This window comes from Dipodomys merriami, unplaced genomic scaffold (assembly GCF_024711535.1).
Source record: "Dipodomys merriami isolate MVZ:Mamm:240054 unplaced genomic scaffold, mDipMer1.0.p SCAF_34, whole genome shotgun sequence".
Taxonomy (NCBI): Eukaryota; Metazoa; Chordata; class Mammalia; order Rodentia; family Heteromyidae; genus Dipodomys; species Dipodomys merriami.
This window is the reverse complement of record NW_027204937.1, coordinates 8,661,649-8,679,257: the sequence shown is the minus strand read 5'-3', so window position 1 is coordinate 8,679,257 and position 17,609 is coordinate 8,661,649. Positions and strand designations below refer to the sequence as shown.

The following is a 17,609-nucleotide window of genomic DNA, read 5'->3' as shown; positions in this document are numbered from 1 at the left end:
AAATGCCTTATAGGCGAGTGACGTCAGGCCGTTTGTTGTCATTGGCGGCTCCCAAGATGGCGTCCATCGTGGAAGGGCCGCTGAGCAAATGGACTAACGTGATGAAGGGCTGGCAGTACCGTTGGTTCGTGTTGGACTACAATGCAGGGTTGCTTTCCTACTACACGGTGAGTCGTCAGAGGGCCCGGCTCCGGGCGCATCTGGGACTACGCTCTTTGAGGGGAGCGGCGGGGCGGGGGGCTTTGGAAAGCCGGGTTGTGTGGCTTGGCTGGGGGCGCCGCCGTACGAGAGGTCTCCCGTGCTGGGGAGGGTCTTACGCTCCGGATAGCCAATGAGGGTGAAGGTGTTGCAGGGACAGCCAATGAGCAGGCAGTGGCTGGCTGATTTATGGGGTGGGGGCAGCTGCGTTATTTTCGGGGTGGGGTATTATGCTTTGCTGGGACCCGGCGCGGGTGTGAGTAGGTGATGGTAGTCAGGTTTTAAAGGGTCCGGCCATGCGTGCGGCCATCCCCACATTGCCATCGACTTTGCACTGTCCCCTCGGGCTCCGTGAAGGACCGCACCTCTCAGCTTCCCTCAGGGGAGTGAAGAGCTGTGTTACCTGGCCGAACGAGCTTGGCCAGGTCCAAAGGTGACCCTCGGGCGACACCCCTCCGTCTGGCCAGGATGAATGTCTTATTCTGGGGTTGCACTCCTTTTTTTCCGCGGGAGGCGAGTGTCACCGACGTCTTAACTTTGGAGAGCAGAGGATTTCCCTTGCACGAGTCTTCTGTCAGCCGAGAGGTGGAGGGATACTGACGTGTCCCCCTTAAAGTTGTGTCCCGGGGAGGGCTGATTTCAGGGTATCACTGTCAGGAATACGAACCAGTGGCTGCGGGCAAGTAGATGAATTGCTGTGAATCTTATGTTCTGATTACACCTTCCACCCCCATTGCATTAGAGATGGAAGGTGGGTGGCATTAGAGAAATTACTTCCAAAGGTACTTTTTTGGAATGGTGTATACTTAATAATAGCCAATGAGAATAAGGGAAGCGCTTCAAAGGAGAAAATAGAGTGCCCCAAGGGCTTTAGAAAGTAATAGAAGAGGGGAAAAATGCAATGGTGGTAGAATAGTTAGTGTTGATGAGAGAATTAGGGACACATACTTATTACTTCATTTAAAAAGTATTATTGAGTCCTGCTATATTTCCATACATCAAGAATTAACGGTGATGAGACACTGTTTCACAGGAACTTTTATTCTAGAGTGTGCCTCTTAATTTGTTTTGCTCTTATTAGTTCTTCAAGCTAAGCATTTATTATCTCCATTTAATATTTTTACAGTTTTAGAATCTGAGGCTCCAGGCTTTTAAGTAATTGGGTCTAGATCACACAGCTGGCAGTAAGTGGTGGAGTCAGAATGCCAAATTCTTGGCTTTTTGACTTTTTCCACTGAACTTCACTTTTGCTACAGGAAGGAAAAAAAGTGAAAGCTTAAGTTGCTAAAACAAGCCTGCAAGAGTAGCAACTTCCTTTCTCTACATTCCCCAGAAACCTCATCAAACCCAGGGTCTTGGACCTGTTGTGAGCTCTCCCACTGAACTGTACCCGAAGCCTTTCGTTACATCATTTTCAAAAGGAAAAAAGCAAAACAAGACCAAACCCCCAACACCCATTGTGTTTGGTTAGTTTTAAACACATCATTCAAAGCTCAGCGTAAAGGCTTATTGGACCAGGGCTGTAAATCCCAGCATTTGGAGGCTGGAGAGAATCTTTAATGGCAGTCTAGGCTGGACTATATAGTGAGATCATCTCTAAACAAGATTACCTTTAGGCAGACATGGAAGAGAAGCAATTGAACATTATATACTGAAAATTCTTGGATATGAAATCCCATGACTGAGATAAATGCAGAATAATAATTGGAATACATTAGATGTAATAAATTTAAAATCCCACAGAATTTATCCAGTCTATTCAAGCTAGAGTAATTTCAGTGAGTGGCATTACGAATTAAGTTCTTTTAAACAACAACCACCACCCTATTACTTGATACTTTTTTATTTTATTTTATTTTTGCCAGTCCTGGGGCTTGAACTCTGGGCTTGGGAGTTGTCCCTGAGCTTCTTTTGCTTAAGGCTAACACCCTACTACTTGAGCCACAGTGCCACTTCCAGCTTTTTTCTGAGTATTTTATTAGAGATAAGTCTCATTGACTTTCCTGCTTGGGCTGGCTTTGAACCATGATCCTCAGATCTCAGCCTCTTGAGTAAAATGAGCCACCAACACCTGGCTACTTGGTATTTTTAAATCTAGGGTTTAAATCTAGAGAGGTCCCATACTAGGATTCTTGGAAGCTCCTAGCCACACAGAATCACACAGAATGTTCCTTTTCTTGTGTGTGTGTGTGTGTGTGTGTGTGTGTGTGTGTGTGTGTGTGTGTGTGTGTGTGTGTGTGTGTGTGTGTGTGTGTGTATTTCCTTTAGTATGTGTACTTTTTCTGCCTCCTTGTCTTAGTTTTTCAGATATATATATACATATATGTATATATATATTCTATAAAATAGCTTGCTCGAGGAAGGTGGTATCATATTTCTCAGTAATGGATGTTTAGAATTTTTTTCTTAGTCTCCTGTTGTTTGCTTGCAGATAAATATTGTACCATCTTGAAAATAAAATGACAGGCTCAGTGGTAGAGCACTTGCCTTGCATGCATGAGGTCCTGGGTTCTATTCCTCAGCACCACATAAGCAGAAAAAAAAAAGCCGGAAGTGGTGCTGTGGCTCAAGTGGTAGAGTGCTAGCCTTGAGCTGAAGAGCTGAGGGACAGCGCCCGAGCCCAGAGTTCAGGCTCACGACCAGACCCCCCCCCAAAAAAAAAAAGAAAAAAAAAGAAATGACAACCAATGAAAAAGCAAGAGTTACATTAAATTTTGGCAATGAGTTCTATATATTTGGCCATTGTTTTAGTACATTTAGGATTCTGAAGGATATGAGGGTACATTTAATGATTTGCTGCTAATAGCTTAGAGCCACATCTTGGATGAATTTATGAATTAGTTTTATAGCATTTTAAGCAAAGTAGTTAAAAAGCAAGTTACTTTGTTCTTAAAATTACTTGAACCCTAGTCTGGCTCAGTGATTACTGATCTATTTTAGGATATCCCTGAGAAGTCAAAACTAAACAAAGGCTGGCAGTAGTGGCTCACACCTCTAATTCTAGCTACTCTGGAGGCCAATATCTGAAAATCATGGTTTGAAGCTAGCCTGGGCAGGGAAATCAGTGAGACTCATCTCCAATAAGCTACTCAAAAAAAAGCCAAAAGTGGAGATATGGCAAAGAAGCTCAGGGACAGTGTCCAGGCCCTGCATTCAAGCCCCTTTACACACACACACACACCCCTACACACCCCTACACACACACACACACACACACACACACACACACACACACACACACACACACACACACACACACACACACACACACACATACACACACACACACACACACACACACACACACACACACACACACACACACACACACACACACACCCCACCTATCCCTGTCCAGGCCCTGCATTCAAGCCCCTTTACACACACACACACCCCTGTCCAGGCCCTGCATTCAAGCTCCTTTACACACACACACACACACACCAATAAACCAAATTGACCTTGCTCTGAAGTCAGTTTACACTGAGAATTGATTCTAGGATAATCTCAAAATTGAATTAGGATTGCTGGATTGTTATGAACTGAATAGATTCAGGTAAGCCTTTCTTTTTTTTTCTTTTCTTTTTTTTTGGGGGGGGTCTGGTCATGGGGCCTGAACTCTGGGCCTGGGTGCTATCCCTCAGCTCTTCAGCTCAAGGCTAGCGCTCTACCACTTGAGCCACAGCGCCACTTCCGGCTTTTTTCTTTTTGCTTATGTGGTGCTGAGGAATTGAACCCAGGGCCTTATGCATCATGCAAGGCAAGTGCTCTACCACTGAGCCACCTTCCCAGCCCCAGTTAAGCCTTCCTTTAGCCTGGATCTTTATCAAACTTTACTAGTTCTGGGGATAGAATAATGTTTTTGTTTTATTTTTTTTCACAATTTTTAAGTCCCTTTATCCACTCCCCAGGGATGGAGATAGAATCTAGGGTCTTGCACATGTTAAGTAACTGCTCTACTACTGAGCAATATTCCCCAGCTTCATCTTTTGATGGGGCTTACTGTATTTTTATTCTGTTCAATACAGGATGAGAGAAACTGATCACTTCCTCTGGCAAAACGGATTTAGGCACTCATTTTCTCCAGCTTCAGCTGTAACTATTGGAAACTTAATGTACTGTAGTTCATCCAGTAAGAATTTATTTAGGGATAACTTTGTGTATTTTGTTTGTTTGTTTGTTTTTGTCTGTTGTGGGGCCTGAATTCTAGGCCTGGGCACTGTCCCTCAGTTTTTCAGCTCAAGGCTAGCACTCTGCCACTTGAGCCACAGCGCCACTTCCACCTTATTCTACTTATGTGGTGCTGAGGAATTGAATGTAGGGCCAAACGCATGCAAGGCAAGCACTCTACCACTGAGCCACCTTCCCAGCCCCAGCTACTTGGGAAGATAGTAGTTTGAGGCTTTTCTGGGCAGAAAATTCATGAGACCTCTTCTCAGTTCATAACTGAATGCAGTGACCAGATTTGCCCTTTATCCAAGCTACAATAGGAAGCCTATTTGGTATTCCTAGCTCATAGGTGCTCCTAGATAGGAGGAAGCAAGACTCTTATCTCAAAAATGACCAGTGTTAATAAATACCTATAGGTTGTTTTTTAACAGTAGTAGAATGCCTGCCTAGCAAGCACAGCCTTGAGTTCAAACTCCAGTACTGCAAAAATGAACAACAAAAAGAGTATAGGATGTTGAGTGTTGTGGGAATTTTGCCTGGAAAAGGCCAGAGAGACATTTGAAGTGAGACCTAAAGGATGAAGATAGAAGAGGAGAAGGGTAGTTCAGGCAATGGGAAAAGATTTGAGTAATTTTGAAAGCTTGAGAATATAGGGTACATTAGGAGGATTTTGAGACTTTGTAAGCAGTTCTAAGGTAAAGGTATATGTGCAAGATACAAGATTGAGTCCAGAAAGTATATGGCAAGTCTGGAATCTATTGGATACTTATATAAAATCATTTAGTTGAACTTTTACTGTTAGAGAGATAAGGATGTATGTGTGGAACGCTATAAACTACCAGCTGTTAATGTGAATCATGATCACAAGAGAAGATGAGAAAGGCAGGAAAGTTGGGGGAGGTATAGATACATGAGGAATTGGAAAGGTTGAAAGTATGCTAGGCATTTTGCTAAGACGGTGGTAAAATGGTAAGTAAGATGGAAATCATCTATGTTGTCATGATGCCTAGAATATCCTGGGAGATGGCTCAAGTAAAAGCTGTGATGAGGAAACACAGGGTGTTTGGTTGGGGCACATAAATGTACTACTTTACTCAGTCTTTGGAGGCTTAGAAAAGATTTCTTAGAAAAAATAGTGTTGCCTTGGTCTGAATGATGGACAGAAAGATTACCCATGTAGACAAGTGCTTGAGATGAAGTTCTCCTTTTTCAGTCCTGTAGCTTGGGCTTGGAGGTAAATAGTAGTGAGATGAAATAGTGAATTAAGATGGGGAGGGGAAGCAGGGGTAGATATAAAAGGTTTTATTAGCAAACCATGCTGAACAATTTAAACTTTATCTTCAGGAGAGCCATAATGGTATTGTAAGCACTTCTCAGTATTGAAAAATTTTTGTTGCAGAAAATTTCAAACATATATATATATATATATATATATATATATATGATAGAAAAATAAATTGTTGCTATGTAAGCTTGAACTCAGCATATAGCCATTCTTGTTTGATTCCATCAACTCCCTCTTAATTTCAGTTGATTATTTTAAAGTACATTCCAAGTTCTACTTTATTGTATTTCTTTTTTGTTTTCTTTTGCGTCTGGTTGTGGGGCCTGAACTCTGGGCCTGGGTGCTGTCCCTCAGCTCTTCAGCTCAAGGCCAATGCTCTACCACTTGAGCCACAGTGCCACTTCCAGCTTTTTTCTTTATGTGGTGCTGAGGAATCGAACCCAGGGCCTCAGGCATGCAAGGCAAGCGCTCTACCACTGAGCTACCTTCCCAGCCCCTACTTTATTGTATTTCATCTGATTATTTCTGTATATGTCACCAGATATTTGACTTATTTATTTATTTATTTATTGGTCATTCGTGGGGCTTGAACTCTGGGCTTGGGCGCTATCTGTGCGCTCACAGCAAGTGCTCTACCACTTGAGCCACAGCACCACTTCTGGTTTTCTAGTGGTTTATTGGAGATAAAGAGTCTCATGGACTTTCCTGCCCAGACTGGCTTTGAACTGCGATCCTCAGATCTCAGCCTTCTGAGTAGCTAGGATTACAGGTGTGAGCCACTGGCGCCTGGCAGATATTTATCTTTTAATGTATAATCAGAATACCTTTTAAAGTTGAGTAGTAGTCATTTATTGATAACAAATGTCCTGTCTATCCATTTTTCTTCATTGTCTCAAGTATCTCTTACTCACCAGTTAGTTTGGTCTCAAATATCTCTCACTCATCAACTAGTTTTACTTAGGATTCCATAAAATTATTGAATATCTTTTTTTGGGGGGCTGGTCATGGGGCTTGAATTCTGAGCTGGGGTGCTGTCCCTTAGCTTTTCAGCTCAAGGCTAGCACTCTACCACTTGAACCACAGCACCACTTCCGGTTTTTTCTGCTTATGTGGTACTGAGGAATCAAACCCAGGGCCTCATGCATGCAAGACAAGCACTCTAACACTGAGCCACCTTCCCAGCCCCTGTTGAGTATCTTTTAATCTATAGACCATCCCTCCTTTTTCCTTTTCCATTTAAGAAACTAGGTCATTTGATCTGTAGAATTTTCTATGGTGTAGTTTTTTTTTTGTTGTTGTTTTTTTTGGGGTCCGGTTGTGGGGCCTGAACTCTGGGCCTGGGCGCTGTCCCTCAGCTCTTCAGCTCAAGGCTAGCACTCTACCACTTGAGCCACAGCGCCACTTCCGGCTTTTTTTCTTTTTGCTTATGTGGTGCTGAGGAATCAAACCCAGGGCCTCAGGCATGCAAGGCAAGTGCTCTACCATTGAGCCAACTTCCCAGCCCCTATGGTATAGATTTTTGTGCTACTTTGTTCTCTGTATTTTGTATAAACAGATCATTTGAGCCTGGGGATTAATCAGATTAGGATTTGTTTTTTCTTTTGGACAATATTTCATAGATGGAACATAATTAGATCAAGAGATACATGATGTCTGCTTATCTTGATGTGAAGATTGATCAGTAGGTTTATATGAAATGTGTGTTGGTTTTTGGTTTTTTTTTTTTGGTCATGGGGCCTGGGTGCTGTCTCTCAGCTTCAGCTCAAGGCTTGCACTCTACCACTTGAGCCACAGTGCCACTTCCAGTTTTCTAGTGGTTTATTGGAGATAAGAGTCTCATGGCCTTTCCTGCCTGGGCTGGCTTTGAACCACAATCCTCAGATTGCTGAGTAGCTAGGTATGAGCCGCCAGCACCCAACAAACTGTACAGAGAAAAACCAGGAGATAGGTTTTTTTTTTTTTTTTGTTGGTCGTGGGGCTTGAACTCTGGGCCTGGGCACTGTCCCTCAGCTCTTCAGCTCAAGGCGAGCACTCTACCACTTGAGCTACAGCGCCACTTCCGGTTTTCTGGTGGTTTATTGGAGATAGGAGTCTCACGGTCTTTCCTGCCCGGGCTGGCTTTGAACCACGATCCTCAGATCTCAGCCTCCTGAGTAGCTAGGATTACAGGCATGAGCCACCAGCGCCCGGCTCAGGAGATAGGTTTTGATCAAATTTAGTGATTATGAACACATCAAGATTTTGGTTTGGGGCTGGGAAGTTGGCTCAGTGGTAGAGCACTTGCCTTGCATGCCTGAGGCTCTGGGTTCGATTCCTCAGCACCACATAAGCAAAAAGAAAAAAGCCGGAAGTGGTGCTGTGGCTCAAGTGGTAGAACGCTAGACTTGAGCTGAAGAGCTGAGGGACAGCGCCCAGACCCAGAGTTCAGGCCCCACAACCGGACCCCAAAAAAAAAAAAAAAAAAAAGATTTTGGTTTGACCTGAATGGATGATAAGAGGGAAGCTAAGAAGAACAGGTTGTTGATGCTGTTGGAAATGTTAAAATCAAAGTAAAGATGTGTTATGGTCTATAATGTTTAGAACAAAAGTCTTGGCTGCAGATAAATATTAGTTTTTTATATCTGAAGAGTTCAGTGAATGAAAAGAACAGAGATCTTGTATGTGGTATGGAAACACTGTTGGATTAGTTTTCTATTATTGTCTTGTTTCAAAGTACTAAAAAACAGCAATTTAAAACTTCAAACTTGGGCTGGGAAGGTGGCTCAGTGGTAGAGTGCTTGCCTTGCATGCCTGAGGTCCTGGGTTCGATTCCTCAGCACCACATAAGCAAAAAGAAAAAAAAAAGCCGGAAGTGGCACTGTGGCTCAAGTGGTAGAGTGCTAGCCTTGAGCTGAAGAGCTGAGAGACAGGTCAGCACCCAGGCCCAGAGTTCAGACCCCACGACTAGACTCCAAATAAATAAATAAATAAATAAATAAAACTTCAAACTTTCTTTCTCTCATTTTTTCTTTCTCTTTCTCCTTCCTTCCTTCCTTCTTTCCTGTTTCCTTCTTCCTTCCCCTCTTTCTCTCTTCCTTCCCCTCCTTTCCTCCTTTCTCTCCCTTCCCTCCCTTCCCTCCCTTCCCTCCCTTCCCTTCCTTCCCTTCCTTCCCTCCCTCCCTCCCTCCCTACTTCTTTCCTTCCTTCCTTCCTTCTTTTTCTTTTGTTTTGAAACAGGTAATTAGTTCAAATTAGCTCAATTGTACTAAAAAATCCTCCTGCCTCAGCCTCCTAAGTACTATGATTACTAGGAAAAGGCAACCATACCTTGCAGAACTACAGACACTTTTATCTCATAGTTTCATTGGGTCAGAACTTTGGATTGTTTAGGCTCAGAAATTTCTAGACATTAGCTAGAATTGAAATCATCTGAAAGTCATGCTTCCAACGTGACTCACATGGTTGTTGATAGAAATCCTCAGGTCCTTACTGTTTGACGATGGCCTCAGTTCCTCACCAGCTGGCCCTCCCCATTGAGTTACTGAGTGTCATCATAATAGGGCAGCTGGCTTGTCCCAGAGGGAATGATACTAGTGAGACCAAGGAAGAAACCACAATGTCTTCTACCACCTAGCCTCACAGCATCACTTCCATCTTATTTTTATTCATTAGAAACTAGCCAGAGGAGCTCATTGTCTTGTTGATGAAGATTTTACACGTGAGAATGAAAATGGGACTGTCTCTGCCTTTGGAAAGTAGAATTCACGGTGAGATTTTAAGCCATCACAATTATTTAAAGTATTGACAGACAAAGCCTGCACAGGACTTTTGTAAAAGAAAAGAAAAAAAAGGACTAGTCAGAAATAAAAGAGAAAAACTAGAAGAATGAATGTGATAGTCAAAATTGGAATAGCATACTGGCTTTAGTGCTGCAGAGAGGATTGGCTAGGTGAGGTCTAATACAGATCTAACGGGATCCAACAACTTGTACTTCACTAGTGACACTTGTACTTATTGAGGGCAGTTTGGATGAGTGTGCAAGGCAGCTTAGAGTGGCTTGAAGATTAATTAGAAAGTGTGAAGTTGACAAATGAATGTAGATCATTCAAGATGCTTCACTGTGGAAGGTAGAGAAAGGGGGATTAAAATTGGATTAAAATTGAAGACTAGGGCATCTAAGTAAGAGGAGTATGTTTAAATGTTGGAGAGTTGGGTAGCAAAGTCCATGTTTAAAGTAAGACTATAGACAGTACTTAATTTTGAGCAATGGCCTTGGAAACTGGAAAATTCTGTGTTATATAATCTAAATATCCTGAAGAAAAGAAAGCAAAGAAACCCTCTAAGCTGATAAGTGATATCAGTGGGAAAAAAGACGTGGAAATTTTATCTTTCACTTTTCTTGAATACTCCAGATTTTTCATTTTTCTAAAATTCCTGAAGAGTTTCTCATATGATTATTTTGGACATTTAATCATTTTATATTTTGTTTTAAGTAATGAAGTATATCTCTAGTACATTCTTTACCTGAACATAATCTTGTAAGCCCAAACAGTATAGCACATTATTCTAGTGAATGGAATGTCCAAGGCCTTCCAAATTCATCTTGGTGAAATGCAGATGGCTTTGGAATTTTAAGATTTACTGAATATACTCACAGCAAATATGCTTATGTAAAATTCAGATGGGTTTATATTAACAGTCATTGTTGATCATCCAGACCCTGTAGAAGCACATGCATTCTCTTGCTTCCTTTGTTAAGTCAGTTCTTGCTGCTGTTGGGAGCAGTCTTGTTGATGGTGATAATTTGTAGGGAGAAAGTAAAATTATTAAGCTTAAATATGCTTAGGTAGAAGTTGGTCCTACGATTAGATGTTCACATGGGTAATTGGTAATTCTAAAGAAACCTAGAAAAATGCATGTTACTTAGACTAAGAGACTAAGAAATTACTGCTAGTAGAGAAAAATAAACAAATGGTCAGTCTAATCAGTTGTTTTCCTTCTTAATTGATTTCATTGTTAAGGATTGTCTTCTTAGACTAGTTTGGGCTTACTGTTGCTGGTTTTTTTTTTTTTTTTTGTGCTAGTCCTGGGGTTTGAACTCAAGGCCTGGACACTGCTCCTGAGCACTGTAGCTAGCACTTTACCACTTCAGACATAGCTCTACTTCTGGCTTTTTGGTGGTTGAGACAATAGTCTCATATTCATTCCTGTCCTTGCTTTGAACCTTGATTTTCAGATCTTAGCCTCCTGAGTAGCTAGGATTACAGTCATGAGCTACCAGCACCAGGCTATTTGCTTGCTTTTTTTGAGATAGGATCTAAGTACTAGAACTCCTTTTGTCTCAGCCTTCTGAGTGCTAGGATTATAAGTATACACCACCATGCCAGTCTTACTTAATTTTTAAATTTTCTTTGAGATGGGGATCTTGCTATCCAACCCAGTTTGGCTTGAAACTCCCAATGTAGTCCAGAGAGATCTTGAATTTCTAATCTGTTGTCAACCTTCTGAGTACACAGTCCTTTAAAAAAGGGAATTTACTCTTTTTGTAGAAATTAAGTTCCCATGGTACAAAGAAAAATTCAAATAGGATCTTACTGAAGGAAAGTGTTTGGAGGTATTGTTAATTTTTTTCTGCTCACATTTTTCTGTTTCCTGGTGTTTTATCCACATTAAAGTCTCTGTGCTAAGATTGTTGACTTCCATAATTTATTTTATCTTAGCAGTACTTTTGTTCTGTTTTTTGGGATACTCTTGTTTTGGAGTTGCAGTCTGTAGCCCGAGGTGGCCTCTAGTTTCTAAGCCTCCTGCCTTACTCTGAAGAATACTGGGATTACAGGCATGTGTCACTATGCCTAGTTTAGTAGTGTTATTTTAGCACAGCTGGGTGAATAAAATACTGTGGGAAAATTTGCTGTGTCCCTTTTTTCAGCTCTCTATCTAATCACACAATTTTCCTCTTTCCTACATCATTTATAGGGATATGCCAGGCTTCCCAGTCAGTAGAACGAATGTTTCATAGGAGCATTCTTGCACCCGTACTTAGTATACTTACTTTTCTCTTTCTGCTTATCTGTGCTCCTCTACCTCATTGAAAGAGGTAATCTTTCTGTATTCTGGATTCCATTTGCTCACATATTTTTCAAAGACTTCAGTTGATGGATTTTATCCTTTATCCAATTTATCACTTCTCTTTTTCAGTATCCTCAACTTGTAACTCTGTGGACTTTTGTTTTTTGTTAACTGTATTACTATTATTATTAGTGGGTCGTGGGGCTTGAACTCTGAGTCTGGGCGCTGTCCCTTAGCTCTTCAGCTCAAGGCTAGCACTTTGCCACTTGAGCCACAGTGCTACTTCTGGCTTTTTCTGCTTATGTGGTACTGAGGTATGTAATCCAGGGCCCCATGCATGAAGGCAAGCACTCTACCATAGAGCCACCTTCCCAGCCCTAAATGTGTTATTATTGTTGTTGTTATTTTGTTGATTGTGGGGCTTGCGCTCAGGGCCTGGGTGCTGTCCCTGGGCTTTTTGTGTTCAAGGCTAATGCTCTAACACTTGAGCTAGAGCTCTACTTCCAGCTTTTTTTTTTTTTTTTTGGTAGTTAATTGGAGATAAGAGTCTCAGGGAGGGCTGGGAAGGTGGCTCAGTGGTAGAGGGCTTGCCTTGCATGTATGAGGCCCTGGGTTCGATTCCTCAGCGCCACATAAGCAGGGAAAAAAAAGCTGGAAGTGGCCCTGTGGCTCAAATTGTAGAGCGCTAGCCTTGAGCTGAAGAGCTGAGGGACAGTGCCCAGGCCCAGAGCTCAGGCCCACGTCTGGACCCCTCCCCCCCCCAAAAAAAAAAAAAAGTCTTAGGGATTTTCTTGCCTGAGCTTGGCTTTGAGTGGTGATCCTTAGCTTCTTGAGTAGCTGGAATTACAGCCACCAGCACCTGGCAACAACCTGGCAGGTAGGAGTAATAATAACACAGTAACATGCAAACATCCTACATAACTGGTCTATCCTGTTGTATTTGAATTTTAACTTTCAACTTCTGCCTTCATTCCTTTTTTTTTTTTTTTTTTTTTCATTTGAAAAAACAGACAAGTTTTTGCTATGTAGCCTAGGCTTGCCTCTACCTCCCTCCAACTTTCCTTTTTTGGAAATCCATAAATATTAAGTAAAATTAGAACTGATAGAAAAAATGAGTGTTTTTACCTTGCCCTTTTTTTCCCCCCTCCCTCACATTGCCCTTTAACAAAGTATTTTCCCCCCTCCCTCACATTGCCCTTTAACAAAGTATTTTTCCCTTGATTGTAAAAGTAAAGTATGTTTCTTGTAGATAATTAGCTTCATAAGTCCTGGAAAGTTTCTTAAGCACTTTGGTATAGTTCTTGAATTCTTGATCCACTTCCTTCTTTTCTCTTAATTACACGTTCCATTAAGCACCAACATTTGAGAAAAATTCTTTAAGAAAAAATTTCCTGACAGCATTTGAGTTTATCTTTTGATATTTTGATATTTTTATTACAATATTTCAAATGTTTTCCCTAGCTATCTTGGGAATAAAACTTAACAGCTTGTTTTGCAAAAAAAAAAAAAAAAAATCTTAGTCCTAAACGTAATTTGAACAAGAATTTTTGGAGTATGGCCCTAATCTAAATTGGGCTCTTGGAATGAATGAATCTTGGAATTAGGACAAAGCATCAGAAATTTCATACTTCTGCCTTTTTATTTCTGTTTTACACACGTTTTTCTACTTTCTTTAAATGCATTAAGTATTCTTCCTGCAGTTTTCATAGTCTTATTTGGGGGGCCCTAATTACTCTTTTCCAAAGAAGGAAAAAGGCTCTTAGGCATTTTATAATAATCAAAATTGAATGATAAATAATGGATTATAATTTCACAGTTTGGTGGAAGAAGTACTAATATTTAAGCACAAACTACTTGGAATTGAACACTCTCCCATCGTTTCCTTCAATCAACTCTTGTGAAAAACATGTATCAATATTTAGTATTTTGGGCAGTATTTTAGAAGCAAAACAAAACATGCGTTGAGATCTAGCATATGTTACTAATGTGCTGTAAATAATTTGCAGAACTTAAGCTGCTATTTAGTATTTAATATTTAACTTTGTGAAGGATGCAGAAACCTTAATCATATGACTGTGAATGTGATTCTTTTCACTGGTCTGTTAGCCTGAAATTTTGACCTAAAAGATCAATTGTTGCAGAGCACCAGTGGTTTACACCTGAATCCTAGCTACTCAGGTGGCTGAGATCTGAGGATTGTGATTCAAAGCCAGATTGGGCAGGAAAGTCCCATGAGTCTGTGAGACTCTTATCTCCAGTAAATCATTAGAAAACTCGAAGTGGCAGTATGGCTCAAGTGGTAGAGCGCTCACCCTGTGCTGAAGAGCAAGCCCCACAGCCGACAGCAAAAAAAATCAATTGTCCTTTTAAAACACCAGATGTGGTGCATATCTGTAATCCTATACTGAAGTAGCTGAAGCAGAATGATTAAGGCCACAGTGATAGCGTGTCTCAAAAAAAAAAGAAAAAGAAAAAGAAAATACACTATGTTGGAAATGAACTTTACAACTTGATGGGGGGGGCCGGTAAAGTGGGGGAAGGAAGGGATAATAGGAGAAAAACAAAGGAGGGAGTAACAATGCTCCACAAGAAATGTTCTCATTACCATACTCATATAACTGTAACCCCTCTGTACAGCATCTTTACAATAAAATAAAATTTAAAAAAAGAGTCAGAGGGCAAAAAAATACATTTTTTAAAGGAAAAGAAGGAAGGAGAAAATATTTAAAAAGATATACGTACCAAAACAAAAAATCCTGAAAGGGCTGGGCAAGTAGAACACTGACCTAACATGCCAAGAGGCCTTTGGTTTGATCCTCACCACTACAGAAAAACAAAATAGTGAAAGACCTGCTGGCTCTTGATCAGAATACAAGACCGCAGTCCTTTACTCACAACTTTGAAATGCTTAAAGCTTTCAGTTCTAAAAAGGTTTTTTTTTTTTTTCCCCCTAAATTTATGATATACCCATTTGGAAGCAAAGCCTGACTTGACCTAATGTGTGACTATTTATAGTCTTTATCACACTTAGTATAAATGTATGTGTATTGCAGAAATATTAATGTTTGTGAGATTAAATACTTGGTTACCTTAGTCTTCACTGCAGGTATGACTTCATAAATATAGCATATGCTTTATATGTATGTTACCTTTCTGAACACAACTAAAATGTTTTGGGACAAGGGATGGAGACTTGTATTTGTGATCTGGTGACCTAGAAATTTGCATACCAGAGATAGTTCAGATGTCAGAGGTACCATTTTCTGATTAATGCTGAGAGCTTTGCAAGGTCTGATTACTTCACTGAATTCAGAAGGATTGTTCATTTTACATACATCCCCTGTGGCTCAGAGAAATTTGAAGGAAGGCTTTAAATTAACCAGGCTTATAGTGATGCTGGTATAAATGCAGTGTAAACATGCATTTGATTTGTACCTGGGTTCAAATTCTGTCTCTTGCCATCTGTGAGTCCATGGGCAAGTAAACCTTTCTGAACCTCAAAATTATAAAATAGTTAACAATAAATGAGCTTGTATCATAAGATCATTGTGAGAATTAAATAATATATTTACACATTAGCACAGTTTGTAGTATATAAAAGTAATTAATTCTAATAAAATCTAATTTTTTTATTTTTTTATTGTCAGTTGTGGGGCTTGAACTCTGGGCTTGGGTGCTATCCCTCAGCTCTTCAGCTCAAGGCAAGCGCTCTACCGCTTGAGCAACAGTACCACTTCTGGTTTTCTAGTGGTTTATTGGAGATAAGAGTCTCAGGGACTTTCCTGCCCGGGCTGGCTTTGAACCATGATCCTCAGATCTCAGCCTCCTGAGTAGCTAGGATTACAGGCATTAGCCACCAGTGCCCAGCTCAAAATCTAAAATTTTATGGAAGTGTTTGACATAATAATATTCATTAAATGTCCTTTGTAGTCATTTTATATAAGCCATAATTTCAGTTAATTCATAACAAAAATAAGACTGAGCCTCTAGGTTTATTTGACTAGAATATTAGTGTACTTAACTCTCTGTTAGTAGACTATAGAAGATGATAAATTTATAAGCAGCAGAAGGATCATGTTATACATATTTAGTGGCATCAGATATTAACAAGAAAATATAATATCTCCATATTAGAGGCACACTCTTACAAGAACTGAATAGGGGCTGGGAAGGTGGCTCAGTGGTAGAGGACTTGCCTTGCATGCTTGAGGCCCTGGGTTCGATTCCTCAGCACCACATAAGCAGAAAAAAAAAAGCCAGAAGTGGCACTGTGGCTCAAGTGGTAGAGCGCTAGCCTTGAGCTGAAGAGCTGAGCCACAGCGCCCAGGCCCAGAGTTCAGGCCCCATGACTGGACCGGGGGAAAAAATAAATAAATAAAAAGAGCTGAATAGATCTAATCTTTGGCTCAATACATCTACTCTGGCCTTCTCGTTCTAGTTTGATTTTTTTTGTCTTGCTATAGTAAGTTGTGATACTTAGTATGGTGACCACTACACTATTCTCTATCTCTATTTTTTTTTTTTTTTTTTTGGTCTGTCATGAGGCTTGAACTCTGGGCCTTGGCACTGTCCCTGAGCTCTTCAGCTCAAGGATAGCAGTCTACCACTTGAGCCACAGTGCCACTTCCAGTTTTCTAGTGGTTAATTGGAGATAAGAGTCTCACAGACTTTACTTCCAGGGCTAGCTTTGAACTGTGATCCTCAGATCTCAGCCTCCTTTCCTCTAGTTAATTAACAAAAATCAGAAGTGGAGGCATGGTTCAAGTGGTAGAACACCAGAAAAAGCTAAGCAAGAGCATGAGGCCATGAGTTCAATCTCTAGTACTGACCTGCATGTGTGTGTGCGCGCATGCACACACACACACACACACTATATATATATATAGAGAGAGAGAGAGAGAGAGAGAGAGTGCTATCATGTGTGTAGATATATAGATATAGGTATACATAGGCGCGCGCGCGCGCGCGTGTGTGTGTGTGTGTGTGTGTGTGTACTACAAAGTGACCTCTCCTGACCCTTTCTTGTTTTGTCTCTCATAATTTCTGTCTTTATAGGTTAGTTTGCCTGGCCTATTGCTTTCCTGTGTACCAAGAAGGTTCAGATGCAGCATTGGCTAGGAAAGCAACTTGTTTTGGGGAAAGAATTAATGAATTATAATGCCGAAGCAGTGTTTACATTTTATGAAAAGCAGAGTGACCATTTTGACTGTTGTTTACATTGTCCATATGTGTTCTGTCATTTATTAAATGTTTTTATTCCTTTTTGGGGGGGAGGCGGTTGTAGGGCTTGAATTCTGGGTCCTGGGCGCCGTCCCTCAGCTCTTCAGCTCAAGGCTAGTGCGCTACCACTTGAGCCACAGCGCCACTTCTGACTTTTTCTGCTTATGTGATGCTGAAGAAATGAACCCTACTCTACCACTGAGCCACCTTCCCAGCTCCCCTTCTAACCTTATTAATACAGAGCAGTCCTTAAGGCACCTATTACCTTGTGTGGCAATAATGTATGTGCATGTCTCATTAATTTTCCTGGAGGGCAGTGTCTGATTCATCCTTGTATCTCCTTTATCTGGTAGTCCCTCCCAACTACAATCCTTTTGCAAAGAATAAAAACTTAACCATGTACCAGTGGCTCATGCCTGTAGTCATAGCTACTCAGGAGGCTAAGATCTGAGGATCACAGTTCAAAGCCAGCCTGGGCAAGGAAAGTCTATGAGACTCTTATCTCCAATAAACCACTCAGAAAACCAGCTGTGGCACTGTGGCTCAAGTGGTAAAGTGCTGGCCTTGAGCTGAAGAGATGAGGGACAGTGCCCAGGCCCAGACTTCAAGACCTATGACCAACAAAAATAAATAAGGTTAAAAGGAGACATCACTTATAGTCGGGAGGTATTTGCAAGTCAGGAGGACT

At 41.0% G+C, this 17,609-nt stretch overlaps 1 protein-coding gene across 7 annotated transcripts in view; it reads left to right on the top strand.

Moving 5' to 3' along the window:
• The first annotated feature begins 1 nt into the window (after position 1).
• Positions 2-17,609, top strand: part of Osbpl9 (oxysterol binding protein like 9) — a 127,110-nt gene continuing 109,502 nt past the window's right edge. For 3 of the 7 annotated variants that reach the window (XM_069987249.1, XM_069987248.1, XM_069987244.1), the window contains exon 1: positions 33-167. In XM_069987249.1, coding sequence (XP_069843350.1) covers positions 57-167 — 111 coding nt within the window. In that variant the 5' untranslated portion in view covers positions 33-56. Of the gene's footprint in view, positions 168-9,246; positions 9,400-17,609 lie in introns of those variants that run through there. The other 4 variants (XM_069987247.1, XM_069987245.1, XM_069987246.1 and 1 more) reach the window with 3 other exon arrangements.